Source organism: Macrobrachium rosenbergii, chromosome 43 (assembly GCF_040412425.1).
Source record: "Macrobrachium rosenbergii isolate ZJJX-2024 chromosome 43, ASM4041242v1, whole genome shotgun sequence".
NCBI lineage: Eukaryota > Metazoa > Arthropoda > Malacostraca > Decapoda > Palaemonidae > Macrobrachium > Macrobrachium rosenbergii.
The window spans coordinates 51,840,011-51,854,385 of NC_089783.1; the positions used below are offsets into that span (position 1 = coordinate 51,840,011).

The window sequence follows — 14,375 nt, forward strand, 5'->3', positions numbered from 1 at the left end:
ATACTTGGCGCCATAGATGCAGAAGTATTAAAAGCATTAAAAGGAAATTTTGACAAATGCTGTTATGGAATATAGAATTTTGGCCCAAGGTCAATCGCTGGGACCTATGAGGTCATTCAGTGGGGAAAGGAAAATTGATAGCCGAAAGGTTTGAAAGATGTAACAAGAGGAAAACCTCGCAGTTGCACTATGAGATAATTGTTAGGAGAGGGCGGATAGCAATATGGAAGAAAGATAATATGAATGGAGGTACAGTAAAATCAATGAAAGGGGTTGCAGCTGGGGGCCGAAGGGACGCTGTAAGAACCTTTAGCCATGCCTACAGTGCACCCAGTGAGGTGCACTGACAGTACTAACCCCCTACGGAGAGATAAACTGTTATGAAAATGTAATAAAATACATTAGGTTAGCCTTAAATAAAGTAAGCTGCTCCTGGAAACATTTGCGCATTTTATTGCATTATTATCATTTTACCATTATATATAGGGACCAAGCCTAACTGGCAATTACATTAACCTATTCACCGAAATCTTTGAAAGGCAAGTTTTCGTGAATTCTAGGGTCTTAAGCCTGATATATAGTGTAATTATCAGGCTTTGGATGCCTCAGTCTACCCCAATTTTAGAGCGAGTCTAAAGAGCACTGAACCGTTTATATTCTTTGTTGGGGAGGTGATATGGCCATCCCTGTGATCTAAATACCAAACAGAACTCTTTCAATATTGCTTTCTTTTAAACAGGTGCAGTTATGGCTGCACGTACATTCACTTCTGAAAATAAGAGAGAAAGATATACAAGCAACGAATGATAAGAAACTCTTCATATCTTCACAAATACAATCAACTAAGCCTAAAGTACTTATCAATTTATGTATGATCATATACAAAATCAAAACTTCATGAGCCTGCAAAGATAAAAATGAAGTTACTCATATTTGATTTTTTTTTTTTTTGCCAGTTGCTAAGTAGGCTACTTACTTCTTGCATCTATTCCGTAGTGAGTGTACAGCATTTAAGGGTATGAACGGGGGCCACAAACCCTGAAAATGAATACTTCACAGCGATTTTCTGGTTCGGGCACATTTGGTCTCCCGACTTTCCGGAAACTTCCACACAGTCGTTGTTGTCGAGGGCAGCTGGACTTCCCACTTTCTTGCCTGCAACACAGAAAACTTTATCAAGTGCTCTGAATTTCTATGTGATTCTTGCTTAATTTTAGTCTATCCTGGTTAATATCGGTATGAATTGAAAACCAGTCATAGTCATTTGAGTGTGTGATAGGCATAGTAATTAAAAAGTTCGTTAAGAATGATGCTGTAACATAAACCTAGGCTGATATTAGACTCATGGTTGAATGACTTATGGTTTCATTTTAAGATTTTTTGAGGACAATGGCTTTTATCTGAGAGAGAGAGAGAGAGAGAGAGAGAGAGAGAGAGAGAGAGAGAGAGAGAGAGAGAGAGAGAGAGAGAACGTTTGAATTAATTTCTGCGAGTCACAGCAGCTAGTAGTCTATTCTTTGAGTCTTCTCACACTTTAACACGGACTGTATGGTAGCATGGTTTCACTACTGACGACCGCTTGAATCAAATTCTTATGGTAATTCGATGAGTGAGTCATATAATTGTCCCAATTATTCTTCAATTATCAAAGGAAATAGGTGGTGACGGCACTATAACACAGCCATAACGCTTCACCGAAGGTGAATTACAACTGGTAAGTGATAGAATTATAATTCCCCTACGGTATTATTAACGAGGTAGAGCGTATTGGATATCAAATGACATTTGTATATATATATATATATATATATATATATATATATATATATATATATATATATATATATATATATATATATATAATGCAATCCTTGTATGCATGTGATTTGTTTCACGCCAAACAGCAAGAAAACTACGATGTTCAACTTCCAGCGATCTTAATTAGAATGTCGATATTTCATTGCTCCGTGGAAGTTACTCACAGTCGCATTTCATGTCCCAGCAGCCAATCCTCGTCAGCGCCCATCCCGAATCGCACTCGGTTCCTTTGTAAACACTCTTGAGACTCTCTTCTTCTTCCAGGGAGACTGGTGTGGTGTAGAGAGTCAGCCAGTTGGTGACGTCGATACCGGAGATTGCATGATTGCTCGGAGTTTCCGAGCATTTCACCGTCAGTGAATCTGCTGTGGAATTGGAAAGAGTAAAAGAATACTTCTGGATCTATAGGAAAAAAGGTGGAGTGTAAATATAATTGCTTTAGTTTGATGAGTGGTCCTTCAGTTTTAGTTTAGTTGGCCAAGTTGAATGTGTTCTCTGAAACAAGCACAAGCAAAGGGGAAATAGAACGAGCAAGGAAGCCGTTTCAAAGGCAAATCCCGTCTACTACTACTACTACTACTACTACTACTACTACTACTACTTTGTAATAGAAATCACTCGAAATGAATTCAGTTCTATTAAAATGCCAAATACACAAGGAAACTCTAATGATAGCTGCCATTTTCGTTTAATGGTGTGTAATAAAGAAGAAGGTGGATGATTAGAAGCAGAAGCTCAATTTCTCTACAACGTGAAGAACGGATTTGCAGATCTATATAGTGTATATATGTTGGTGTAAAGTATATTCAAAAGATTGATTATCAAGAATTTAAATTTGTTCGTAGAACAATGTAAAAAAAAAAAAAAATTCGTTTCACTTGAGAAGTAGACCTAAAATGGGAGCTGTTTTGTTCCATTTACGAAGCAGTGGCAAAGAAGAAAAACAATTTTTGTTTACTTCTTAAAATAACAGTAAAGACGAAAAAACTCGTGTTTCATTGTCAAATCGCCACTAGAGAAGATATACAGGTATATATATTCTTAGAAATTCAAGGTCAAATAACTTTACTTTCGTGCTCAAGTCAGTTTCGAAGAAGACGACCTTTTGATTTATTGTTAGAATAATGTCAACGAAAATCCATATTCTGTTAAATTCTCGAAACAGTGTCGAACGTGAATAATTTCATCGAGTAATATAAACCTGTTCTTGATTTCCTTGAGAACCTTGTCAGTAGATTAAATTAACCCATGTGAATAGCAAGTCTAGTGTGATATCAGAACACAGAATTTTTCTCTCTACAAGTTGCTATTCTTTTTCTTATCTGGAGCAGAAAAGGCTATTCTTAACCTTCAACAAGGAGGTTGTTTTTTTGTTTAGGTTTATTTGTCTGCTTGTTTGTTGATTGGCAGGATTACTCAAAACTACGTCTGCATTTTTACAAGAATCTGACTACAGTTGGGCCTCGTATCTAGGAACCAGTGATTCCATACTGGGAGATGTCGGGCTCTGGATAAATGTCCTGGAGAGGGGGATTTATAGCTCAGGCTTGTGATGTCCGAACAATCTTGTTATTGCTTAAGTTCTCTCTCGGTCTCAGAACTATTGCTTTCTCAGCCCCCGAGGTCTGAACTTCTTCCTCTACCTGAGGCTCCGAACTACTCCCTCTGCTTGAGGTTCTGAACTTCTTTACCAGGGCTCTGATCTATATCCTTTATCTGGGGTTCTGAAGTTCTTCCTCTTTCTTTGGCTCTGAACTCCTTCCTTTACCTGAGGCTCTGAAAATATTACACAACCAGCGGCTCTGAACTACTGCTTCTATTTAAGGGTCTCAGCTATTCTGTCTGGGATGGAATGCTCTGGTATAACTTGCGCTACACACTTATGTAGGATTTTTATTCCGATCCATCTGATAATGTTTTGGGAATGTTCAGAAAATCCTGAAATAAAGGCAGGATATGGGGAACAGTAGGTATATCATTTTCTAAGCAACAATTACCCAAGGTAGTCCAGCAATGTCACATTTTAATTGAATCAAAAATAATAACACTAGAATCTGCATAACTTTCTAGTCACATGTTATTCTTATTGGTACTTAAGCATAGAAATATAAGCAAAAACTCTCCATTCTCTTCCAGATTTATATTATTAGTTTACCTTTTATAGTGGTTGTAGATGTTGTCGCAAGTGTTGTTGTTATTGTTGAGGTCGATGTGGCAGGTGATAACGATGTTGTTTCTTCTGTTGTGGTTTCTTCTGTTTCATCTTCTGTTGTTTCTTCCGTTGTTGTTTCTTTTGCTGTTGTTTCTTCTGTTGTTGTTTCTTCCGTTGTTGTTTCTTCTGCTGTTGTTTCTCCCGTTGTTGTTTCTCCCGTTGTTGTTTCTTCCGTTGTTGTTTCTTCCGTTGTTGTTTCTTCTGCTGTTTCTTCAGTTGTTGTTTCTTCTGTTGTTGTTTCTTCTGTTACTGTAGGCGTTGTCGTTAAAGGTGTTGCAAAGGTTGTTGTGGATGACACTGTGGAAATTTCTGCTGTGGCTGATGATGTGGTTGAACTTGCAACAGTGATCATCTGTGTAGTTGACTCTGAAGGTGTACTAGCTATGGATGAACCTGCTGCGGCCGATAACATGGATGACACGGACAAAGTAGATGTAGATGTGGATGCTGTAGATTCCACAGGCGATGCTGTCGCCGTTGCATCCGTACCTTGAGAGGACATTCTCCTAGTTGTAGTGGATGCGTCGGTTGAGATGAAGGATGTCCCTATAGTTGCAGCGACAGTTGCAATGGAGATTCCTACAGATGGCGTTCCGGATCCTGTAGTTGCAGATGGCGTTGTGGAACTTGAAAGAGCGGGATCAAAGACTTCATAGAAGCTAAAATTTCCATGATATTCGCAGTTGTCTTTGGATTTGACGACTTCACAAGTCCGGGAAACGTCCGCGCGAAGTCCATTCAAGTTAAAGCCGAGGCAACTGGCTTCTGCGCGTTAAAGAAAATTAATGTAATATATATAAAAGAAATTGAAGGAACATACTTTAATGGGAAATCTTCAGATAAGTGGCTACAGTAATTATCTTTGAAAGATTATATCTAATCATAGTGAGATAATGGATGGACTTTCCAGGTCAACAGACATTGTAAAAGGTCAGACTTTTTCTGAATTCGTAACCCATCTTCTGTGAAATCAGGAGATTAATTGTAGATGTGCAAATGTTATGAAGCTATTATCGCATCTAATACAACAAATACAGAATGCAAAAGATAAAAACTTGAAAGAACAATGGACAAAAATCATCAAGAAGTTTCTAATATATGTGAAAAAAGCTGAAAAAAAAAGGGTTATCGGTCCTCATAAAAGGAAAGAGTAAGAAAGAAACAATTTATAGAACCATTAAAAGTTTACTGTACCTGGTACTAGAAAGGGAAAGGAAGCTGAAGAAACTTGAACAAATCCACCTTACCTTGGCTACACGCAGCGGCGCAACGAGAGACAGACTTAACATCGAGGACAACATCCGGATGTTGGCATCGAAGACTGTCCGTTTTCGCGAAGAATCTCTGAACTGTAGAGGCAGCCGACGAACTAATCATTTCCTCCATGAAGAGGCAGAAAAGAGCAGTGTACAGGATGTTTTACCATCATTCTGGCCTGTGGGAAAAGTGAAGGAGACTAAATATAGCCTAATGTTTTGTGCTTGACAACTAATTTTTCAGACAAAATTCGTAAAATTCTCTGTAGAAGGGAACTACGTCATAATTATAGTAGGTATAAAAGAAAAGTTTCGTAGATAAACAAGAAACAGGCTCATACAAACATACAATTGTAAACGAACTAATGAGGAGATAGGAAGCTTCTTAACCTGTGCAGTCAAACTATTGCCTATACACTCCTAACAAAAAAGGAAGTTACCAAACTTCCCTACACTCATGGAAGAGAGAGAGCTGTCGGGACCATAGATGTAATAAGCTTTTTTTTTCAGATAGGTCTCACGTGTAACACGGCTAAAATTAAATTTTCAGGTGTAAAGAAAATATAATGAGGAAAAGGAAAGGATAGGTGATGGGGCCCAACCAAAAATAGGCGAAAGACCTTCCTGCCTTTACAAGAAGGAAAGGCTATGTTTTACAAGAAGATTATTGGGTTCGTTATTCTTTACATAGGAATAATCGGGTTCACAGTTCTAGACATGAACACTTCGGTACCAGACATTTGATCCCCCAGGCGTTAGTACTAAACAAGGCGAAATACATTTGAACCACCCCACCCGGGGGGGTAGTACTAAACACGGCGAAACAGTGTAGATGAATCACTGTTTCGCCGTGTTTAGTACTAGCCCTCATGCGGAATTGGAGTTCGGACCGGAAGGGGTTGGCCATTCTTTACATGGGGATCATTGGGTTCGCTGTTCTTGACATGGAGATGGGTTCGCTAATCTTGACATAATCCTACGAGCTAAAGGGAACAAAGACTGAATAACAAAATGTTCATAATCTGCACAAATTGTATTCCTTTACCTGTCGACAAGACAAGGGGCTCAGTACGAGGTCTCTTTGTGACTCGTAATATTAGTTAACTCGAACACCGTCTCGTCCCCTCGGCGTATGAAGACTGTGGCGATTTTCCTCCAGGCAGCAGCTGGATTCCAGTGGTTTCTAGAGCAACGGTAAGAAAACATTGTATTGTTACGGTATTGCAAGCAGCATTAAACTTTAATTGACTCAGTTCGTTATAAACTCGTCATTTGGTATTTTCTTCAATAATGTCAAGTTATTTTCACATACGTGTGTATTAATTATTAGTGTATTAAAGTTAGATGCAGTTGCAGAAACACTTGGACACGCGCACACATATACACATATGTATATATATATATATATATATATATATATATATATATATATATATATATATATATATATATATATAATCTGCTCTCAACATGACTGTGAGCCACTGCAGTCAAAAAACGCCAGGTAAATAATTCAATGTGAAGATCAACTGAAACACATTACACATTTAAAAAAAATAGGCTGAAGATGTGACATTGGCATTCTTCATGCCCACAGTCTTATGTCATGCCCTGCACTCATGCCTTTGAATATAAAATGATCTTGAGTACAATGCATGTTTAGCTTTCATGCCTATGTTATTTATGTTTTCTACTATGAAAACAAACATCATGATGACTGAATCTTACATTTCCTGTTCTGATATCTATAAATGTTCTGATGATTTTCAGTTCATCTATGATTCATGAGACACATCAGCCGATCAGTATTACTCTCTTTGCAGTGAATTAAATTCCGAGAGGATTATTTGATTGTAGGTTTTGATGCTTTCATGAGTCACAAGATCACCCTTAGGGCTAATGCTTCCTCCTGATTTTGTAGTGGCAGTATTTATCTTGGCATTCCTGATAGCCAATTCAGTTTTCAGATCATTCTTTTACTTACTGCCGTCTTTCTTTATTCTGGTATGTCTGACTGGCTGTTCTGGTCTTGTTTACAGACTATTGAAATCAAACTATAACGCATCCAGAGCTGAGTAATATTATAGTTTTTTTTTTAGAATTATGAATTAATCTTTTTTCTATAAAATTAAGTAGATTTTCAACTTAGTAACTCCCGTTGTTCTCTCCTTAAAGTTTTGAAAATGTCACAGGAAAAGGCAGCGAAAAGTTAACAATCAAATTCAGTGGGTATGTCACATGTTTCAGTACATATCGTGTCGTAAGATCACACAATATGGACAAGAAGTACTTAACAACTTCAGCTAATGGGAGAAATGCTGGAGAAACTATAGCAGATATGAAAATCACAAATTCCACAAGGAATGGCAACAGGAAGTGGTGTGAAAAGAAATAAGAAATAACAAAGGAAAAACAAACGTTGAAAGGAGTCGTCTAGAATTTGGACTGTCTGTAAAACACGTTGTTTCATTTTTAGATTTCCATTATCTATTGCGTTTTCTGGACAGAAATAAATCCAGTTATGCTAGGGATCTGAAAATAACGTATGCTAATATATTTTTCATTTTAAGCGCCTCATACCTGATAACTGAGAATGGACCTGCTAAAGGTAATTAAAAATATTTCAATTACCGTCTGTCGAACAAAGGAAAGTGTGTAATAGCCTTTCGTTTAGAATGCACCCTAAAACGTAAATTTTCCAACCCTACTATTTTACCCCTTTGGAAATGATCTATGAATACCATTATACAATATAACATAGGAAAATATTAAGATTATCCCAAAATGACTCTTTTAGTATATCACATGAATGCCAGAAAGAAAGAAGTAGAAAAAGGATGTTACTGTCATTAAAAATCATGGAGATAAGAAAACTCTGGACTTAACACGTCCACACAGAAGGCGTAGTGTTATCATTACGAAAAATAAAGATACGCCCTGATATAAGGCGGAGTGTTATCATTACGAAAGAAAAGAATATGTATATTAGTAAAGCTGAAGGCCTTTTGGGTACGAAAAATAAAGAATATAAATACATTAGTAAAATTTAAGGCTTTTTGGGAAATGCCACTACTTTCACTAGGTGCCAATCTGATGATCCTCTACTGACAGTTCTGAGAACTCATGAATAAATAAACGGGATTATGAAGACACTGAAAGACTAGAATTTTATATATTACAGAATCTCAGCCAAAAACTCATGAACAAAACCTACCCAGTTATTCTGTTTTCCGTTACACTCTTGATTAAACAAGCTTGCAGAATTTCATTTTATCAGACGTTTATCTAGGAATAAAATTGAACCTGAAAATTCTCAGCAGTGTTTATTTTTCTTATGCTGTCAAAGGTTTACCGGTGCCACCCACAATTGTCACAGCAAGTTTCGAAAGAGACTGGTGAAACAATTGTTTATTTAAAGCCGCATGTTTAGGATTACTCAAGGTGGTCAATCTCTTCTATGTATATGAGCATGTTTACTTTGAACAACAAAGCTGGCAGCGCATAAGCTTGTAATTTAACAAGTATCCTAATATGACAACAAGAGCTCGATCGATATCCTAAACTACCTGACTAAAAAGGGCAATTTTGTCACAATAACGAGGTGGTGAAAGTCAATACACCGCGATTTGCATTTGTTTGACTTCCATCAGCGAATTGGTTCGTGATTTATGCTTCCCGTCGAAATTATTTATGGGTGGTAATGACTGATTCTGTCCTGTACACAACAATGTTTGTCAAGAAAATGTAGTTTTACTGAACTCATAAATCTCCTCCCCTCCCTTCTCTCTCTCTCTCTCTCTCTCTCTCTCTCTCTCTCTCTCCAGATATTGTGCTTCTTTTTCAGAAAGCTATGATGGATGTATATATTTCTCTGTGTACATTTAATCATTATTTCGGATAAGTATCCATTTTGCCAAAATTTCCTTGTTATTTTTTATCATAAAGCTTTTAAAAAATTTTAAGTCTAATTATGCATGAAAATATTAACAAAGTTCTTTGAGCAAAAGTAGATTTTCAAATGAAAAACAAACCTACAATGAAGAAATTTCATATTTCTTTCAACTTCGTGCAATGAGCCTATGAAAGGTATATGATCAATACGCGAAATATGTTCGGATATTAAAAAAAATAATCTGTATCATTCTTGGAGAACAGACCTCACTGAAGGCCATTCTGTTAAATGTCAAATGCACAGCAATATGCAAATTGACTGTTTCCATAAATATTCAGCCTGCTGCAGTTACTTAGCGGACAATTTTTTATATCGAACTCTAATTGAACATCGGAATATTTTTGAGTCTCGATGATTGTGTGAGATTTCAACTCTCTCTCTCTCTCTCTCTCTCTCTCTCTCTCTCTCTCTCTCTCTCTCTCTCTCTCTCTCTCTCTCTGTGGTCCTCCAGTTCCTCCTTGTACTAATTTCTAAGAGGTTCCCACCTAACACTTGTAAAATATTAGTCTTTTCACCTTTTTTGCGATAAAGGACATTTCACTTCTGAATGATAAATAACTTAATTCGTCCTTTCTCTTCCAAATTATTCGATTTTCCATTTCCCTTTCAGCGCTGTTACTTCTCTTAGTCTTCTCATTTCTTTAGATTTACGCTTTTCGTTTTACCTGTAGATTAGACGGAACAAAACTCCAAAGGCTGAGAAGGGTATTTCATTTAGGATATTATGGAAAATATGACGAGGAGAAATGCTATGGGTAAAGCCAAGTATGGAAAGACGACATCCTGGAGAAGTCACGAACTGTAGGCCGAAGATTCTCAGGATAATTGCATAGAGATGACACGTACCAGTGAGGGGTTTAGTGAAAGCAGTAACGAAGATTATTATAATTTTAAGACTATTAATTTTTTGTTTGTTCAATTAGAACCTCAAAGGTTCAAGCGAAGATGCAGTGCATTACTACTGTCATACAATTCATCTTGTATTTTAATAATTTATTTATACTACCGTCATACAATTCATCTTGTATTTTAATAATTTATTTATATTTTCGTTTATATATCTAAAAATTTAGTCATTTATCTTTTTTATTTTTCAATAAGTGGTTTCTCTCACTTTTCTGCTTCCTATTATCTTCCGTAACCCCTTTCAAATGAACACCATATTCTTCGTGAGATTGAATGGCCGCTGTGGGTTTGTTACATATGAATACTTGTTTGTCTTCTGAATGATAATAATGATGACAATTTAGATTAACTTTTTTGGTGCGATAACATAGATGAACACCTAGTGTTATAACCTTGATAAAGAGAGACATTACTATTTTTTCTATTTTGTGACGCTGGCGGGGCCCGGTCGAGAAGAAAGAAGAGAAGAGTAAACAAGAAGGGCAGCTAGATCACGACGATAACTCTAGGTGTAGTATATTAAGATGTAAATCTGTACCACAGGAAGGGACAATAAACAAGTGAGTACTTTACACGAAGTGTGTATTTAATCCACCTTAAGCCCACGAAAGTCTTAAGTTATGACAATGGCGACGAGGATGGGATCCGTGGATGAAATGCCTTCCTTTACTACTACCTATACAGAGGCAGCCTAAGTTTACTGAAACTCATTGTTGTTGATTGAGGAAATCTGCAGTAAAAGGCTTAGCCTAATGTTTAAATGAACATTGGCATTCCTAATGTTAATTGCCCGGTTGATTTCAAGTGTTTACTTTTAGTAATTGCCTGCTTAGCCTAAGGGTAGCCTATGAATATGGCAGACCGTTTCCCGAAGTTTGTGCCAGAGTCACAGTCCTTAGATAACTGGTTGGAATTAATGACCGTTGCTTTCCGAGCTCAAGAGATCACGAATGAATCTCGTCAAGTAAACTTGATCTTAACTCACATTCCAACTCAATATTTTGATGATATTGTTGCTTTGATTGCTCCTGGGTCGGCGTTAGCCCCTCTCCCTGGCCGAAGTGAAAACTAACCTGAAGCTACTGTATAAGCCTAAGAAGACAATTGTCAAACATTTGGCTGAATTTCAAGACAGAAAATAAATTAAAAGAAGAAACATATAATTTATTCTTCAAGGATTTGAATAAGTTAGCTGAACTTTGTGACTTTGGAAACAAGGAAGAATTTCTTAAATACAAACTGTTCCTTGCTGCTCGTAATGAACCATATTTCACCATAAGTTATCAGATTTTGATTACCACACTAATACAGTAGGGGATTTATTGGCCACCTTATCCAATCTAGAAGCAGCATATCAGGAGCAGGAGGTTCAAAGTGTTAATAGGCTAAGAAGAGAAAAATGTAAGGTCTGTGGCCGGATGAACCATTCGGAACGGGACTGTCGTCTGAGAAATGCTACTTGTTACGAGTGTGGCAAGCCTGGCCATGTAGCATCAGTGTGCAAGCGCAAAGTGAAGAGCAACTCCAATGACAGGGTGTTCAGTGGCCAAGCATCGTCACCAGCAAAGAAAGAGACAAGAGTGCCGCAAATGACAAATCCCCATTTGAAGAAGACTCATGAAGTTATAATCCAAGAAGAGGAATCCAATGATGAAGAGTCACTTGATTTAAATTGTATATTAAACAAAAGTTCTGTTCCAACCTTATGTTGTTAGTTGTCAATTGAATCATAAGCCATTTTTATTTGAGATTGACACCGGTTCAGCTATTTCTACATTGAAGTATGATGATTTTGAGAAGTTAAATTGTACACTACTGAACTGTAGAACTAAATTGCAGGGTTATAACCAAGTGCCAATTAAAGTATTTGGGAAGGTCAAAGTTTCAAATTTTCAGTACAAACAACAAAATCATTCAGACATTGAATTCATAGTTGTTGGGTCAGACTCTCCAAATAATTTGATTGGTAGGAATTTAATAGATAAATGCAATATAATTAATGTCCATCAGTTAAATGTAGAAGATTTTGTGGAAGACTATAATGTAGATAGTTTGAAACCTATTAAGAACTGTCAAGCTCGATTGTATCCTAAAGTTGGTCATGTTCTGTTTTTCAGAAGGCCCGCACGGTGCCACTGACGTTACGCAATGAGGTTGAGAGTGCACTGCAAGAGCTAGAAAATAATAAGATTATAGAAAGAGTAGAATTTTCAGAGTATGCCTCACCTATTGTTACTGTCAGGAAGCAGAATGGATCCCTTAGGGTTTGTGATTTTCGTAAAATAAATGAAATTCTTCATGAATCTAAATTCCCATTACCTAATATGTCAGAATTAATTTCAATGTGTCTGGGCATAAGTTTTATACCAGACTTGATCTCAAGAATGCTTATCTGCAAATGGAAGTCGCTCCAGAAGACCGTAAATATCTGGTAATTAACACATTTGGGTCTATATAGATATTTACGGTTACCATTTGGCATCCATTCTGCTCCTGCAATATTTCAGAAGTTCATTTCCCAATTATTAGCTTCTTATGATTATGTTTATCCATATCTTGATGATATTGTTATAGGTGGAGACTCACTAGCTGAACATGATAAACGTGTAAGAGATGTTCTTAGGACTTTATGTGATGCCAACATTCAACTGAATGTGCAGAAATCCGTGTTCAGGTAACTTCTGTCAAGTACTTAGGTTTTAAGCTCTCTAGAGAGGATATGAGCCAGATGAAGAAAAAGTTAAAGCCATAGTTGATGCTCCAATTCCTCACACTGTCACTCAGCTCAAGTCATTTCTGGGTCTTATTTCATTTTATCATTCATTCATTAAGAATTTTGCTACTATTGCCTCACCTCTGTATGATCTGACTAAAAGGGTGTTGATTTTACATGGTCCAAAGCAGCTAACAATGCCTTTGGCACCTTAAAAACAGCTGTAGCTTCTCATGTGTCACTTAATAAATTGGATATGCTTGCTAAATTAGTAGTGGAGGTGGATGCGTCACTGGTTGGTGTGGGTGCTGTCCTCCTCCAGCAACATGTTGATGACTCTGTGTCAACTATATCATTTGCAAGTAGGAAGTTGACACCCACTGAAATGAATTACGCTCAAATTGACAGAGAAGGACTGGCTATTGTTTTTGCTCTAAATAAGTTTGCTAAATATTTGATTGGGAGACATTTTGTGCTGAGGACTGACCATCGTCCCTGATTCATATTTTTAACCCCAGTAAACCCATAACTAAAAATTGCAAATGCAAGGTTGATAAGATGGTCTGTCCTTCTTTTGTCTTTTGATTACACAATTGAACATATTCCTGGTAATAAGAATACTATAGCAGATTGCTTATCAAGATTACCTATTGAGGATAGCACAGTTAAATTTCAGGTACCAAATGAAATTGTTAAACTCATTAGTATGGTGAATGAATTTGAAGAACTTTCTGTGGAAGTACTTAAGGAAGCAACACTCAAAGATTCTATTTTATCTCAAGTAAAGGACTTTGTACGATTCAGGTTTCGAGGAAATTAACAGGCGTTAATCCGCAAGTGGAACCGTATGTGAAAATACAGCAGGAACTGTCAGTACACAATGAATTGTTGTTATATCGTAACAGACTAGTTATTCCAGAAGTGCATCGAGCTATTGTTATGAAGCAACTCCATAATGGTCATCCGGGTACTAGTGCTATGAGGTCACTCCCGCGCGAACTGTGGTGTTTGGCCTAATATTGACATGGACCTTGATCTAGTCACTAAATCTTGTGCGGAGTGCTTTGCAAATAGTAGTCCTAAAGGTGTTAAACCATCTAGTTGGCCAGCAACCCATTCTGTGTGGCAGAGGCTCCATGTTGACTGGTGTGGCCCATTAGAGGGGTTTTATTTTCTCATTATTATTGATTCCAAATCTAAGTTTCTGGATGTCCATGCTTCCAAGCACTTAACCTCATCTAAAACTGTAGAACTATTACGGAAAACCTTTTGTAGATTTGGTCTACCTGAAGAGCTCGTATCAGACAATGGGCCCTGCTTTATCTCAAAAGATTTCAAATCATTCATGGATTCTAATAAAATCTGTCACACACTAAGTGCCCCTTATCACCCTCAGTCAAATGGCCTGGCTGAACGAGCTGTTCAGGTTTTCAAAAGATTGTTCATCAAATTCTCATCAGGTGATATTAGTTTAAGATTAAGTAGACTGTTGTATCATTATAGATGTACGATACATTC

At 37.1% G+C, this 14,375-nt stretch overlaps 1 protein-coding gene across 2 annotated transcripts in view; it reads right to left on the reverse strand.

Moving 5' to 3' along the window:
• Positions 1 to 430: 430 nt before the first annotated feature.
• LOC136828899 (mucin-22-like) overlaps positions 431 to 14,375 on the reverse strand; it is a 47,181-nt gene continuing 33,236 nt past the window's right edge. For both annotated transcript variants that reach the window (XM_067087217.1, XM_067087216.1), the window contains exons 2-7: positions 6,332 to 6,469; positions 5,278 to 5,465; positions 3,974 to 4,795; positions 1,983 to 2,183; positions 977 to 1,155; positions 431 to 769 (exon numbers count right to left, since the gene is read on the reverse strand). In XM_067087217.1, coding sequence (XP_066943318.1) covers positions 986 to 1,155; positions 1,983 to 2,183; positions 3,974 to 4,795; positions 5,278 to 5,416 — 1,332 coding nt within the window. In that variant the 5' untranslated portion in view covers positions 5,417 to 5,465; positions 6,332 to 6,469 and the 3' untranslated portion in view covers positions 431 to 769; positions 977 to 985. The remainder of the gene's footprint in view (positions 770 to 976; positions 1,156 to 1,982; positions 2,184 to 3,973; positions 4,796 to 5,277; positions 5,466 to 6,331; positions 6,470 to 14,375) is intronic.